This window comes from Cyanistes caeruleus, chromosome 1 (assembly GCF_971803275.1).
Source record: "Cyanistes caeruleus chromosome 1, bCyaCae1.hap1.1, whole genome shotgun sequence".
Lineage (NCBI taxonomy): Eukaryota > Metazoa > Chordata > Aves > Passeriformes > Paridae > Cyanistes > Cyanistes caeruleus.
Window position 1 is genome coordinate 65,925,377 of NC_141701.1, and position 16,853 is coordinate 65,942,229.

Sequence of the window (16,853 nt, forward strand, 5' to 3'; positions counted from 1 at the left end):
TAAATGTAATCTGAATTTTACAGTTTACTACCTCTAGTTCACAAGATTATCTAAGTGCATAACCTGATGCTGAAACAGACAGTTCTGGTCTCTCTGCCCTGCAGGCTATTACCAAACACATTGAGAGGCTGCTGAGAACTCCTGGCTTTATGAGGGACAGTGCTGATATTTTGCCATTGGCTTCTTTCATATTCCAGATGGTGTGTTCTGTATGTTCTAACAGCAGTTCATCTTGGTGCATATTTCTGGTGTGTAATTCTGTGGCTGTCCTGTGTTTTTGAAGACTGAAAATATCTGTAGGTGTGCAGAGCATGTGGGTTAGTGCATGTGTGAGCAGGAGCACACTTAAACACATAAGCAGATTTCCCTGCAATCTCTGAGAGTAATGTAACTACACTGCATCTTAGGTACTAGTCCCTTAATTATGTGTTACACGTAGGCTTTTATATATATACACACTACTTTTGTTTACTACTGCACCAACTTTTCAAAAGTTATTTATATGTCAAAACCTATTTGAATGAAAGGTTAATTGGTAATGACAAACTCTACCAGTAAAAAGTGTGATGCTTAAGTTACATCTGAAATTTAGATCAGCCAGTTAGCTTTTCTCTTTGATTCTACGACACGCTAACTGGAAGGGATGGAAAGAAAAAGGTTGCTGAAAGACTTAATTAAATATATAGGGGAAAGATATTCCATCAGGTATTTCTGAGAGTAAAAGTAGAATATTAGAATTATTTTTAGTACAGCGTTGCAGGGTTCTATGTTTGCATATCTGATAATTCTTCATGTGAGATTTAATGTTGCAGTGTATGTTATTATAACCTTGGTTAGATGTCTGCTATCTAAAATACAGATCTGTTGCAGGATAAGACGATAGCAGGAAGTCTTACATAAAACTTTAGTATTTCCTGATATTTCAAAGATTTAACATCACAGCTTTAGCTTTTCACTCTTCTGAGTTATAAAGTCAATCCATTGTTTATTGTCTCCATCAACATAAACAATGAAAATACTCCTTTCTTTATGCTTGTGTTTCCTAACTTTATAATAGGAATAATCTCAACAACCTAGGAGTTTCTTAATAGAAGACCGCAATGGATCTCAAGCAGTATTGACTCAAGCTAGCTGTTGCTCTCCTTCATGAACTTTTTATGCTAGAATGGGAATCTGAAAGAATTGACATCCTCAAAACTGGTGTGGAGAACAATAAGTATTAATGCCAGTGCATGCTAACAACTGAGTAAGGCTGAAGGGAAGAGAGTGTGTTCCTGAACAGCAAAATATTAAAGGCCATGGAAATGAGAAACTATCCTCTTAAAAGCTGAAGTTTTCACTAAATAAATGAAAGGATCATAAACTTCAGCAGACGGAAATTGCCCTAAAGCGTGAGGGTGGTGCTGAGTTGGATTCATTTACTCAAAGCTCCACAAAATGCTGTTAAACCAAAGTATAATTTTTCAAATGCGGCAGGAGCAACAAGGAGTCAGAGGGCTGAGGGATGACAGGGGGCACTCAGCAACCACAAGGCTGCTGCAGGTTGTTGCAGCAGGGAGGTAAATTGATGCTGTTTTGCTTGTTGCTGTGAAGGTAAGTGAAAGGAGTCACATTGTAAAACCCTTTTTATGGATGAGCTGAAGTAGAATCTCTCAGAAATTACAGTGACTGTAGAAGAGCTTCTAGAAAAAAACAGAGTAAATGAGCAATAGCAAGTTGTTGCTATTGGAGTGACTGATGATAACTCACTATAGAAATATCAAGGACAAAATTAAAAAAAAAACAAAAACCATGTTCCAGGAAACCCAGGAAGTACAAACTTGTAAGCTGGGTAGATATTGGTACTGTACAGCTTAGTAGAAACTTAAGGACATACCAGCACCTGGTGAATATGATTTAGTTGCAAAGAATCAGTGGAGTTTTCACAGAAGGAAGTTCTATGTCATTCCTCATGTTCTTTGAGGTGTGGGCAAGCAAGACCCTTAATAAGTTCATCTGTCTGCTATGTTCTACCAAAACTTAATAAAGGCTTTTTACAGTATCGCTTTCCTGAGACTTTTAAGGATAAGGGGTATTATCTTTCTAAAGGAAGATGGTAGGCTTAAATTAGATATAAGGAAGAAATTCTTTACTGTGAGAGTGGTGAGACACGAACAGGTTTCCCAGAGAAATTGTGGATGCAGCAGGATTGTAGACAAACCCAGTTAGAAGAAAGCAGGGTCTGGGAAATAAAATGTCTGATGAAATGTAGTGTAGATGAAAGTGATGCATGTGTGGGAGAACCAGTCCTAACTTCACACATAAACTGATTACTGCTGTGCTGACTCTTATCACTTGGGAGCTATATTTTCTGGTACACAGGCTAGCTCACGGCTTGGTAATACTTAAAAAACAACTGCCAGGCATATCAAACATTAAGATTTGTTACCATAGGCCTAGGCAACAGAAACACAGAATAGTACTCCCATTGTATGAAGCTAGGATTTTCCTATACCCTGAGTTACTGTGTGCCATTTTGTTTCCTGCATCTCAAAAAGCTAGGAGTGCAACAAGACTGCTTAGAGAAATGAAGGGCATGCATCAGTTTCTCTGTGAGGAATGACTGAGCTGGCTAGGACTCTTCAGCCTGGAAAGAAGGATATTGCACAATTGAAGTTTGTAAAATCAGAACCAGTGTAAAAAGGATGACTGAGCTGGATTGCCTATGACTGATCTCTTCTAGGATAAAATCTTAGCGTCACCAAAAAGCAACCAGGCACTTCCAAAAAATATGTTGGTTCATGCAGCAGGCAGTAGGGCATGGGTAAGATCTTGCAAAAGAATGCTGGAGTTGCAGCAACTTTCAGGATTGAACAGGACTAAGAAGATATATTAACTGAAGATTAATTAATAGAAAACCTGCATGAGGTTCATAGCATTCCCTGAGGTGGAAGCAGAGGTTGGAAGAATGCCCTGGGGGGATTGTTGAAGAGGTTTGTCTGTTTCTTTTGTTCCCTTAGCATCTGCTTCTGGACTCTACTGGAGATAGGATGCTGGCTAGACAGATCTTTGGTCTGAATAAGTTTGCCTTTTTACACGTTATGTTCCAAGACCAATTTTAAGATGAGTGCGGTATTGCACCTAGTAAGCATCATCTCAGACTTACTCATGAAAAAAATCTGGAAATGTTAGAAATAGGTTATTCAGAAATAACTGGTCCTTTCAAATGTGCTTCTCAGGAGAATAATTGTAAGTTTACAATTACAGGTCAAAGTAGTAATTAAAAAATTACAAATGCAATGGCATTTAAAATAATCAGATGTAGAATTTCTTACAGGTTAATTGTTATTTTTCACAGAATGTAGACATTTCTCTGTTAGGGAAGAAAGTCTGTGTTCCACGGTGTCCTTCAGACAGTCTCTAATGGTGTTCTGGTAAAGTCATTGGAGCTTTGTCCTGCCTTGGGAGGTGTATGCAGTATTTGCATCAGCTATACCATCTGGAGAAACAGTGCTTTGATAGAAGACTCACTTATCTGATTAGTGCCATTACTAGCCTGCATATGTTGGAGCTGTTTATGTTCAGGTGTATCATTCATGAGGAGAAATTAATTTCAGCAGCAAAACTGTTGAAATCTTGTCATGGAATCATCCCTGAAAGTAATTTGCATATTTATATTGCTCCTGAGATGATCTTACTCTGTCAAGAAACACTTCCTGCCACTTCTGCTTTATTCATAGCTGGAATCTGTCTTAGTGCACTTAGCTTGCTTTCATGTTAAATTTGAAACTGAAATATAAAGAGGGTCATTTTTTATTCCTAAAAGAACAGAGCCCTTAAAGAGAGTCAAAGAACAGCTTAAGAGGTTTTTTTCAAAAGGACTTCTTTGAGTAATTCCATTCTCCAGTGTTCACCTGGTGATCACTTGAAATTTGGGACATCATTGTAGAAGAATAAGTTGGCCTTTCTAAAGATAATGGCTGTCATTGGTAACTTTTCTTTTGCAACAGATCTTGGTGGTGTGTGAAGAGAGAAAGTCCTTCACACACTACCAAGAGTTCTTTGAAGTTATGGTGACAGTGAGTGTTAATTTCAGCTGGAGTAAGACAGCACTGTGTTCTTGCTCTCCAGCCATGAATGTACTGGTTTCTTTCCTGGAGGGAATGCAACCATTTAAGCCACCACTTATGAGTTGTCTGAGTGGAGACCTGAGCTGTTTTGTTAAAACTAACCCATCATGTAACGATTGTCATGAATTCATTGTAAAAATGAAAAAGCTGAATTCATTGTAGAAAGTGTCATGGCACATAATGAAGACTGTGCTGGTAAGTAGATAGAGGAAGAGTCATCTGAGACAGAAGTGAATCTTTGGAACAGGGGAATGGGGAAGGCTCCTTTCCTGGGACACTTCTGAGATAACCTGATCTGAAGATAAATTGTGAAACCGTGCTGTGAAGTTTTGAATGCATTTCACTTACACTTTGAACTCCCTTTTAAAATATAATGGTTATATTCTCACAAGAAACTGAATAGCTGAGGTCTCTTAAGGCATAGTTTTGAATTACTTCTCTATACAGAAAGGTTTACAACAAAGATGTAGTACAATCCTTCTAGTGTCTACTTGGAGAATATGGGAAAATACCAATCAGTGGTATGAGGAAGATGTGAGATCTTATTCTAACAGTATTTTTGATTGAGGGTGTTCCTGTTACCAAACTTGCATTTTAATTGGATTGTAAACTGTTGTATGGATTATAAAGTGTTTTGTAAGGAATTTAGAGAAACACTATTTCTTGCAAACTTTTTCAAACATGAATATCACTTCTGTCTAGCTTATACTCTTATGCCCATTCGCAAGCCAGGGTTCATATGCCTGTTAATATAAATTTAGTATAATAACCAGAAAATCCCTCTTCTGAACTTATAATATGCTTACTCTAATCTTTCTGGTAACTCAAATTCTCATTATTTCAGCCCATATGCTCTCCTTTCCTCCAGTGTTCTGGGAACAGAGAGATCTAGAAAATCAAATTAACTCCAAGGTCAAAAAATCCATGATCTGAGCTGAAGGGCTCTTTTCAGCTGGGGTTGCGGCAGCATTGGGTTGAAATTTTTGAAATCTCATTGTGTCAATAACAGTGAACAGACTTTACCTGCAGGCTTTGTGAAGAGAACCTGAATTCAGGTGCACATACATTTGATATAAACTGCAGTTGTAATAAAAGGAAAGCTCTAGACTTTTTATGGCCAATCAGTAAAAGAGAAAAAAATCTACAAAACCTGTAAATTGAAAAGGTGGCCCTTTCCCTTGTGGAGTCTACAAGCAAATTCCCTAGCTTAGGGACAGAAATTAGTCAAAGGAACTTTTACCCAGAGAAAAAAAAAAGTAGGCCAGCTGTGCAGAAGCATTTCACAGAAGTTTCTTCATTTTTAATCTGAATAATGTGAATCATGACCCTTGTCCTCTGATTATTTTTTTTTTTTAATTTTACATGCTTTTCAAAGCTCAGTAAAATGGAATATGTATGTCTGAGTATGCTTTATGCCAAATTGGCATGAAGTGCTCATAAATTACACATTTGCAGATGACAGCTCTTGCAGGTAAAGTGGTTCATCCAGATACAGTGCCAAAGTGAGACGTGAGCAGCAATTGGATTTTCTGATTTCTGAATTATACAATTACTCTTGTATATTAAAGGAAGCTGTATGTGTGCCAATAATGTATTAAGAGATGAAACTTACTTACTGTCATAATTACCCCAGGAAGGTCTGCATTTTACAGATGGTAATGAATTCATGCAGCACTGGCATTAGCACACTCACATCATCTTTAAGCTCTGGTATCTCAGGTGCAGAGTAGCTGAAGCAAATTGCTGATAAGATTCTGGTTAGAATTTTTTTTTTTTGCTGCCTTAACCATGAAGCAAAATAGATATGAATTTCCAGACTTCAACATACAATTTTTAGTTTTTGTGACAGTTACCAGAAAGTAACAAATATGACTTTTCAGAGAGATTAAAGTTCTCCTGGTCCATACTTGCCACAAAGTAGTATCCCCTGTGCCTTTATTAGGACGTTTTATGACTTCAGTAGAGGCAGACACAAACAAAGGGGAAGGAGAGGAGGAGAATGAGACTAGCTGCAGCCTCTCTCGCTTTCCTGCTTGACTACTGGCGCTTCCCAACATCCCAGCACTGTGTGATGATTTCTCCTCTAAATTGTATTAGTTGTATTAGAAGCATAAAGCCAGAGAGATGCTGTACTGTTCTACAGTCTGTCAGAGGTATGCACTGTTTGGCCATGGAAATATATTATGTCAGCTTGCAGAATTCCATCAAGCCAGGACTACCTCTTAGTCCTGGACTATTTTTCTGTTGTTCTACCAGTGCATCTGACTGCCAAGTCCTTGAACTGAGACTAAGAAAGCAACTTGTTTTATAGACACCTTCAATGCTTTTTTACCCCTGGGTTGATGTCTCTCTTTTGGTTATCGTAGTAGCACTGTCTTCCCTTCTTTTAGTCTCTCTGGGAAAATCTAAAAGGATTGCTTGTAAATGGATATTTGAATTTCAAGTGAAGATGATACTTCAGGTACCTTTAACAAGCTGGAGGCCTGTCTCACCTCTTGTACACTGAAATGTAGTTTTGGAACATGCATATAGAAATTGTTAAGACCGTGTTAATTTTACTACAGTACAGAAAACATCTTTTTGGGAAAAATAAGGAGATACTCAAGGATTGTTACAAAATATTTTTGACAACTGTGATTTATTTGTGTCACAGGTCCTTAGATGAGAAAAATATTTGCTGGAAGATTACTGCACACCTTCTTAGAAGGATGTTATGCCCCTATGATATCCTCAGAAAGAGTAGATATTAATTAAATGTCACAAAAAATGCAGAAAATTAAGACTGAGCAGCTAAAAAATGAGAGTATTTAGAATTTTTAAGGCAAACTCACCTTTAGCATTGTTACTGTGGCCTTGGGTTTTGGGATTTTCTTGCCTCCTTGCCAAATTGTTTTTTATGTCTGAAACATCTTTTCTTATAGCTCAAGTAGAAGTGAGTATGTCAAAATTCAAAAGTGTTTTCAAAATTCATAGATTTTAGAATTTTTGAGCTGACTTTCCTTTTAATATAATAAAAGCTCATCAGAACTGAGAAGGATTGAGGCCTTCTTTTACTGAGGCCACCACATATTTGTAAATGCTCCCTGCCTTTCTTTTTGCGCCATGTGATTCTTTCTTGTCAAAGATTAGACTTGTTACTTCAGGTTATTCTTTAAAGCTTGCTTTTTTTCTTTATTTTCTCATTCCCTCTTTTGGAGGGGAAAATGGCTAACAGTTGTTTCTGGTTAGTCTCTTAAGAGAATCTCGCATTTTGAACAGTAGGGTTGATTTGTAGGGTTTATTATGCACTCATAGCTTCCAGTGAATGAATTTCAAATAAGATAATTTGATTCTGAAGTCATGTAGAAATCTAAAAGTGAGGCCTTAGGTAGGAAACAAGGGCAAAAATATTGACACTGCCTACAGAAGTAATAATGAAGATAGTGGCCAAAGAAGCAAAAACTGAAAATCTGGGCATTCTTTTTGTTAGCTGGTAAGAGATTCTACCTAGTAGTTTAATATTAATCACAGAAGGTTTCTTTGCTGCAAGGCTTTATGGACTCAATGGAGGAAGGAAATTGTGCTGTTAAAGACCTTAGATCAGAACGGGCTGGTTTTCTATGCCATTCAAAGATTCCTGTTGTATGTTTTCCTGTCCTCTTTGCCCTGCTGCCAGAGTTCCCAAAACTGCAAAGTCACAAACACCAAGAGTTATAACTTAACATCAGGAAACTTCATGTTTATCTGTGCTGAACGGGTGTATGTGCCACCGGTTCTGCAATGGTGTAGCTGTTAGAATTGAGTTGTGGGTCTTGGTTACTTGGATTCAAGCTGAAATAGTGATTTTAGGAAGCTACATTTCTTGAATATGGGTGAAAAACTGACATAATACATTAATGAGATTTAGCAATTTGAGATTATGTTTTTTGTGACTGTTGACCTAAGGCATGGGTTTCCAGTTCAGTTACAGGATATTCCACGTGTGTACCTGCCCTAGTGCTGTAAAAATATCGCGGAACTTAGCTGCCTGCTTGCTGTCTCATGAAGCTGTGGTCACACTTAAGAGAGGAGAACTCTGGATATAGATCCACCAGGATTGAATTGGGTTACCAGTTTTATTATTTAGTTTCTAGTAATGTAGCCTAGTAAGCAATCTAAAAGCTGGGGGGAATCCAGTGAAAAAGAGCAGGCAGAGAAATGTAAGCAGATAAAGAAAATGAATGAACGCCTAGAACTGGAAAAGAGGAAAAATAAAGTAATTCATGTGTAGAATGGTACTGTTTCTCATAGAAAAGAAAGGGGTTTTTTTGATTGAGAATTAGTCTGATATTGAGCAGTCTCTTTCAAGGAATTTATCCCTGGATAAATTTTCCCAAGGAAAAAACCCATTGTTTTCTGTGTCTAAATGCTCTTAATTACATATGTGGTGAATATTTATTCTTCTCATAGGGAACAGATGTGTAAAGGGTATTTTCATATTCTTGAATCCTCTTGCTAATAAAAATTAACAGAGTTTCTTTGATCATTTTAGAGGTGTGTTTGATGCTTCCCTCAAAATGGCTGGGTTCTATGGACTCTACACTTGGCTGACTCACACTATATTTGGGATTAACATAGTCTTCATACCATCTGGTAAGAATTTGAGCAATTATAAATAATACTATGTAATTATTGATTGTACAAAATGAGAAATATTAAGTGCTGCTGACAAGCTTAGATCTGGTCTTGCAGAATATGGCTGTGGAAAGGGCAGAGAGAAGGCCCTGATTGCTGTCTTACTTCTGAGCCTTGCCTTTTTCTGTTTTCACAACACATTCTGTGCCAGCAATTTTACCTCTTATTTCTGTTTTGTTTGCTGGATCCAATTCTTTCTCCCTTGTATTCAGTCCAAGTGTTTTCAGTTTTTAACTTTATTCTCCTGTCTTGGCTTCTGTTTCTTTCACAGTTGACACATACTGATTTTTCATCCTAAATGCAGTGAGATGTGGTATCATGGAAATGCATGATAGAGGAACGGTTCTTATGCTCAGTATCATTGTGTGACTGTACTACCAGCCTCTGGTTTTCTTTTATTATTTAATCTTAGTTTTGGAAATGGCTGGACAGTTTCTCAGAGAAAAACCTTCTCCCCTGTTCCTCTTAGCCCTTCCTTCTCTAAAAAGAATGATAATAATAGTAAATGCAAAATGTTTGTGTACAAGAAAGCATAAGGGGAAGCTATGAAGCAACAAACCCCAGTATAATGGGAAATGGCTGTATTGTAAAGTGCAACTACATTAAAGGCATTGATTGTCACTATACCTCTATAGTCAGTCTTATTTTTTTCCACAACATGCAAAATCTTAAAAGTTTTTCCTTTCTGGTTAATGAGACCAATGGAAAAATTAAAAAAAAAAAAAAAAAAGAAAATAACCCACTTAATTATGCTTCATATTATTTTTATTCCTGGTGCATTGAATTATAGTGGCAGCAGATCTGTACTGCTTTAGATTCCAACAGGTCTTTCTTATAAGCAGAAGGGTATGCAAACATGTACACAAGTTTGCATACAGAAATATGTAAGTCATAAATCTCATATTTGCCTGCTTTCTCACTCTTATGGATTGACTGCAGGAGATGCAGTAAGTTAGAGTGACACTTGGGTTTGTTTGCTTTCTTACACAGTAAGAAGTGTACATGATTGGTATAACTTCAAGTTTCCTTAAACTGATGCCTCTTAACTCCTTATGACTGTCAGTTGCTGAAGCTCTTCTGTACGGGGAATGGTGGAATTTTCTTTTTTCCTAAACCACAGCTATAAAACACCAGGAGCCTCATGTGGCACTTCTTCAATGCTTTATTTATAACAGTTGATGGAAGTGGGACTCACTGGTGTGGCAAAAGTGTCAGAATGTAACTGTAAATATATTTATGAAATATGTTGCTGTGATCTTTTTTTTTCACTTCTGCTTCTGTGTGCTCTAGCATTAGCAGCAATCCTTGGAGCAGTGCCATTTCTGGGGACATACTGGGCAGCAATCCCTGCAGTCCTAGATTTGTGGCTTGTGCAAGGACAGGGATGCAAAGCCCTTTTGCTCTTGGTTTTTCACCTCTTGCCAACCTATTTTGTAGATACAGCAATTTATTCAGATATATCAGGGTAAGTACATTGAACACTTCTTAAAATAAGCATTGTAAAAATGATTGACAATCACTGATGCCTTTAATTAAACTCATTTTTCTGAAGCATGCAAAGCAGTATCTTCAATCACAGGAATAACCTCATAGTAAGCAGTTTTTCTGGCCTAAGTGCCTTCTTTTTCTCAGGCCTCTTTTCTGTGAACTTTGACACTTCAGAGGTCTTGAGCTCAACATCAGCAAAATGAACTCTTTATTTGGATTGTTAGAATTAGTTTATATTTTCTATTTATCTAATTATTGAGTAAAGGTGTGTTGCATTTCCTTTTTATCTCCTAATACCAGATGATGCTGCAAAGCAGATAAAACCATCAGCTATTTAGAGACCAAAAAAAATAGAGTTAATGTAGAATAAGAACATAAAGTGGTTCAGTTCTGTGTTGTTAGAAATTAGTATTTTTGTTTACTAAATATAATTACACTGAACAGAGAGTATGATATGATAATATACCCAATTAATACTAGTTTTCATAGGCTGGCTTTAGTTATTTTGCATTAATTAAAGCTAACAGGTGAAGTACAATCAAATTACCTTTTTTTTCCAACAATAAATTACAGATAAATTTAAGACTAGGAGCTATTTAAATAGCTAATAATTCTTCTGCTTCCTAGAATACAGTTTTTTGAACTGTAGAGGATACAAATTCTGTTTACTGTCCAGAAAATATATGGGAGAGGAATTGATTTTCTGACAGTGGAGGAAAATTGTATTCTTCCCAATAAATTGAACAGTAAGCATCATGATGTCTTGCAGATCAGATTAAACCTATTTGAAATAGCTATAATTAGGTTATGCAGGGTTTTCTAAAAGGATTACCTTTGTACTGTAGTCCTATTTCATCAGGTGATCTGTTGTTTAATTTAGAAAACTAGGCAAAAGAATGTTTAAGCGGATGCAAATGCTGGGAAAAAATGAATTTTTTTAAGGTTTAGAGATTAATAATTTATATTGTTAGAGAAACATAAAACTTTAGGCCACGCTTGTCCCCTTGGGAGAGCAATCTGGTCCTGTCAGTAGGTTAAGTTTGATCTGGGTAGGACATGACTGAGGTGTGTATGATTTAATAGGTCATGTTTCATGGCCTCATTTTGCATACAGTTGTGTTGAAGGCAAAGATTTACAATTTGGGAGGTTGAGTGGAAATTAGGACCATGGTAGAAAACTCAGGAACTGCTGGAGCTCTGAACTGACTAGCTGGTATTTTCTATGTATTATACTCAGAATTTAGAGGAGCTTCCTGAGAATTGCATGCCAAGTTTCAACTGTAGTTTTTCTTCTGCAATTCCATATTGCCATCATTATTTTAGGTATGAAGGATGAAGAATGATGAGCAGGTTTTGTGTAAATGCTGTTGGTAGGATTCACATTTTGCAGCTGAGCACAGGTGCAAAATGTGCATCTGAGACACAGAAAATAAAAATGGCATTTTTTACTTGCTGCCATAAGAGCTCTTATCAATAAGCTCTTCTGGCTCAAACTTTCCAGTAAATATTAATATGTTCATTAAAATCCAGACTTGTTTTTCATCTGAGAAGGTTAAAAGCTAATGATAACACTCAGTCTGAGAGGCTTTTTTATAACAAAATGAGAAGACATGGATATCCACGTCTTTAAGCCTTTAAGACTGCATGCTAACTGTTATTTGAAAGATGCTCTGCAAGTTGCTATCATCATGTAACTGAATGGCTTTGCTCGGGGGTCCTCATAGTGCATGTTGCTAATTGTGTTAAATTTCAACAGTTCTTGACAATAAAGCATGAACAGTCTGTTTAACCAACCATCTTTCCATTCTCAAAATGGAAGTGTGTTTGCCACTAAGTCCTTCAGACATTCTTCAGCAGATGTCTGTAAAGTAACTACTCCGCTGTGGATCTTCCCAGAGTTCCATTCTACAACAGTGTTTGGTCTGTTGCGCGAACACAGCAGAACACAGCTTGGAACCTTTGTGCAGTCATTCAGACAGCAGTTTATAGTGTAAATATGAGTAGCTATAGCTAGCTGTGTCATTTCCTAAGCTTAATAAAACTTCAGTATTAATTCACATTTTTTAATCGATAATGCTGTGTTTTTGTTGTTCTTAATTTAATTTTATTGTTCTTGTGGCAGAGGTGGTCACCCTTACCTAACAGGCCTTGCAGTAGCTGGTGGAGCGTATTACTTGGGACTGGAAGGGGCCATCATAGGACCAATTCTACTTTGTATACTTGTGGTTGCTTCCAATATATATAGTGCCATGTTGGTGAGTCCAACAAATTCTGTGCCCACTCCATCACAAGCAACGTGGCCTTTGCAGATTTACCGGTGAGCTCTAAATGTCTTACTTGTATGAATTATGTTTTCACACACATCAGTGTACACATGCACAGGTGTAGGGAATGTGTGCCTGGGTTTTATGAGAGTGTGCACTCACATCTGCATGACTGTTGTAATATTGGAAGAGGATTCAGCTGTTCCATATTATAGAAAGAAAAAGTATGGCTGAGTAAAGACTCACTGGAACATTTTTGTTCCAGTGGAACAAAAAAAAAACCTGGAATTTGCTTAATGTCTCAGCCTCTTACAGAAGGCTACTTTAGAAAATTTGCTGCTAATATCCCTTCTGTCCTATAACTTACATGTTGCTGTTGTGCTAGGAGATGATTTAACATAATTTTTGAACTCTTATTCATGGTTATCTGGGTATTGTGGGTTCATTGCCCTTAAAAAGGGGCCTGGCCCAAAATACTTCATTTTTATGTCTTAATGTACAACACTGCAAAATATAAACATATCTAGATTTAAAAAAATGTGGTATCATTTATGCCATTTTTCCTTTAAAAGTATGGTCCTTCGTAATGTCATTATTGAAGTTATGAAATTATGGAATATAGAAATGTATCTTTAAACTGTACAGTTAGAAATGGGATAATAATATAGTTAGGAATAAACTCGTAATTGAATAAAGACTTAGAATTGTAAATCACATTATGACAATATTAACAACAGTAGCTATTTTAATGTTTCTACTGCCTTGTTAAACTATATAGGTTAGCTCATTATACATATATCTTGAAGAAGATTCTCTGCTTGTCAGAAATAATTCTTTGTCTTATTCACATGAATAGTGCTGTCTTCTTTCATCTGGGTAATTTAGGAGAAAAAATGCTAATTGGACCTGTCTGTAGTCTCTGGCTTTTAAAAGTTACATTCCAGTTACCCTTGTATCACACAGATAGAGCTTCCAAGAACATAAAAAAATCTTCATGTGTGTTTGGTTCTCCTTTATTATAGGAAACAATTGTTTGGAATCACTGTGCAGATTCATGTCTTACTTTTCACTTTTCTTTTCGTCCCTGCACCTCCCAGGTCACCTAGAGAGAGTCCCGAGGAAATGAAAATGTCTGCAGAGTGATGGAGGTGCTGGGATGCACCTCTGCAACATGAGGGAATCTGTCTTCTGTCTTGGGTTCACAACAGCCATGGCCTTCTGTCCCTTCCCAGCTGTGCCTGGGGGCAGCTCACAGGGAAGCATAGACTGGGTTTTAGGAGAAAGCACTAGAACATCTGCTGGTGTTGCATTATTGTGCACTTTGCTTCATCGAGAGAGTGTGTCTACTTCCCATGGCTTTGCATACCAACACACAGTCAGCTGCCTTGTTGAAGACTTTGAAGACCTTCTGTCTTATCAAAAGAATAGTTAAGAGGACAGGTACATCCACTGGAGTTATTATCTGCTGAAATTACTAACTTGGCTTTTATTTACTGGGTTATTTGTCTTATTAAACTGTAGTAGCTTTAAAGAAAGCTGTACTTCCAAAATATTTATTATTAGGCAATCTGGTGGCAAAGAAGGGCAAACCACTCATTGTGAAATGAAAGTATAATATAATAGTTTGCTCCCCCTCAATGTGTTTCTTTATAAGCTTCAACCATCATCTGTAACTCATAATAACACTTAAATATTATTCGTTTACATGCACTGAAATTTAATGTTGTTGGAGACTGGTATTTTTAATACCTTCCTGATATTAATAGAAATGGAAACTATTAAATGTGGGTTTTCCTCTTACTGACATACGAGGACTTGTTTAAATAGTTTAAATCTTGCCCCCATGTGCAGCGAAATCTGATAATATTTTGCTGTTTGTCCACCCTCCCAGTGGAGTCATCTTGTCAACTAAATTTAATCAAAGGCCTTAAGTGTTTTCAGAAAGTAGTAATATAGGATAGTTGCATCTCCTTCCACTAACTGGAAGAAGTTTAATGGGGATTGTTTAATGCTGGTTTTCAAATGCTGTGGCTGAGTTCAATTCACTTTTTAAACAAATTTTACTACCAGAAAGAAAGGGGAGAGAGCATGGATTTTGGTTTAGTTTAGTTGAGGCTTTTTAATCCTGTAAGTGTCTGGCCAAGTAATTTTACTGAGATATAGGATATATGCTAATATATTAAGGTTTATCTTATTAATAAACAAAGATCCTGAATTTCTGAAATTATGTATTGCCTAGGTCACAGTGTCAAATCCTCTAGTATTTTTCTTCGATACGTAATTTTGCTTAAAATGCAGCTTTAGTGACATTTAAGGCCTTTTGTATTGATTGTCGAAACATTTTGACACAATGGATCTTTATAAACAGATCCTTTTTGTAAATGGGAAGTGGGGTTTTTTGGTAAATATTTCATACTTGCACAGCTTTTCCACAAATCCAGTGAGGCCCTAGGTACAAAGTAGCAGATGCACTTGCTTAACCAAAGAACCACCATTAAGTTTCTGGTAACTTGAATTGATTTCAGAGGTTGATTGATAATGAGTTGTACAAAATACAGGCACGCCTTGTATTTGCTGCTGGCAGTAATTCAATGCTTGAAACAAAGGGATCTTATCCAGGGATGAAGATATCTAAGATGTGTGCACAAACAGCTTGCGGTAACAGAGGTGTTTTACTTGACTTCTAGGAGTGCTGACAGATTTGAAGGTTCTTTCTATGATATTGCATGTATTTTTGCATTGTTTTGAAAAGCACATTGCCATTGCAAAGTGATTGGAAAGTACCCTGATACTGAATAAAGTCCAGCTATAGGTTCGCAATAAACAGGCTGCCTAACAAGACACAAATAGTCTGCTCCTCAGATTCTCAAAATAAGCTGCTGCAATTTTACTGATGAAATTGTATGTTTTAAGTGAGAGGGGCTGAGTATGCTGTTTGTGCACACTTGCATGTATGTGCTTGAGGGACAAACTTGGGCTTAATTTACTAGGTTGACTCAGGTTTATCAAAATAAGGAAACATCCCATTTAATATTTTAAATTCTGAGATATCTACACATCACTTTCAACTAACTGATTAAGAAGAATGTGTTGCTTGAATCACATATCTGTTTTATCTTCTTGGTTTTTTAGCTTACAAAAATGCTTAAATGAAACACATTTTTATGATTGTTGCTGGCGAGGGTGGAGGATGTGGGAAAACCTGAGGCTTTCCTAAAATACTCCTGCAACTTTCTAACCAGCTGGAATGAGACCACCATGATATTTAGGCAACTTCTTTATTGTATTACTGTTTTTTTTAGTTCACACTTTTGCACTGAATTGTTGTGTTCTTGTTGTAGCTTGTAGACAGCATTTAAAACACCTCTTTGGTCACTGGTCAAGACATGTTTATTTTCCACATGTCCTATCCCATTTTCTGAGACAATCTTTCATACTCCTGTGGTACTCTACTTGGTAATTTTAAAGAGCCATTAAAAAGCATTATTCTGTTTGGTTTTAAGTTGTCTTCTTCCCCTTCAACGGATTGCCTTAGGTCAAAGAAGGGTCTCTGCTATGAAGATTAAAACCATGATTGTGACACCGTTAACTTCAGTAATGCAAATGAGTAAAATCGCCTGAGAAGATACTCTGCTGTTTTGAAATGTTCCTTTTCCAACATGGAATCACTTTATATAGAGAATTCACATCTGATGGAGTGTTGTTTAGTTTGTCCTCCTTTGAAATGAGGCTTCATTTTGATGCTTTCTGTTCCAAATTGAGCTCAGACTTGCCATGAAGAACCATCCATAATACATCCTTACACAGTGAATGTAGCTTCAGGAACTCATGCTGTGTGCTGTATCTGATTGAGGAACCAACTGTATGGTTCAGTAATGGTGCAGTAACATATACATCCAAAAAGCAAAGAAAAATATGGAACAAAACTTCCAACACCTTGGAATAGGAAATGGTCACTGATTTTTCACCATGTTTAGAAAAAAAACCCACAAAAAACCCACAAAAATAACCCCCAAAGCCACAAAATACCACCTTATGAAAGGGTATGCTTGCATTTTTTGTGTTTTGTGTTTGGCAAGTGTCTAATTACCAGCAGAAATGGAAGACCTTGTTGTTGGGTATTTAACAATCCATATTATTTTCTAAGCAGACTCAGCTGTAAGAACAGTTTAGTTTAGATCAGTCTCACATTAATGTGAACATAATCAAACAGTCATTTTGACTTCTGGTCCTTGAAAAGTGCCAGTTCATGGTTATATTGCCTCACCTGCGAAAACAACCAGCAGTTCAGTAGGATAAGTTTTTAGTACATTGATTGTAGCTTTCAAAAAAACCAACT

The 16,853-nt window shown here is 36.8% G+C and overlaps 1 protein-coding gene across 2 annotated transcripts in view; it reads left to right on the forward strand.

The window, feature by feature from the left end:
• Positions 1–16,016, forward strand: part of TMEM245 (transmembrane protein 245) — a 74,811-nt gene extending 58,795 nt beyond the window's left edge. For both annotated transcript variants that reach the window (XM_023921796.2, XM_086896755.1), the window contains 4 exons: positions 8,620–8,720; positions 10,053–10,227; positions 12,373–12,567; positions 13,612–16,016. In XM_023921796.2, coding sequence (XP_023777564.2) covers positions 8,620–8,720; positions 10,053–10,227; positions 12,373–12,567; positions 13,612–13,657 — 517 coding nt within the window. In that variant the 3' untranslated portion in view covers positions 13,658–16,016. The remainder of the gene's footprint in view (positions 1–8,619; positions 8,721–10,052; positions 10,228–12,372; positions 12,568–13,611) is intronic.
• Positions 16,017–16,853: the final 837 nt, after the last annotated feature.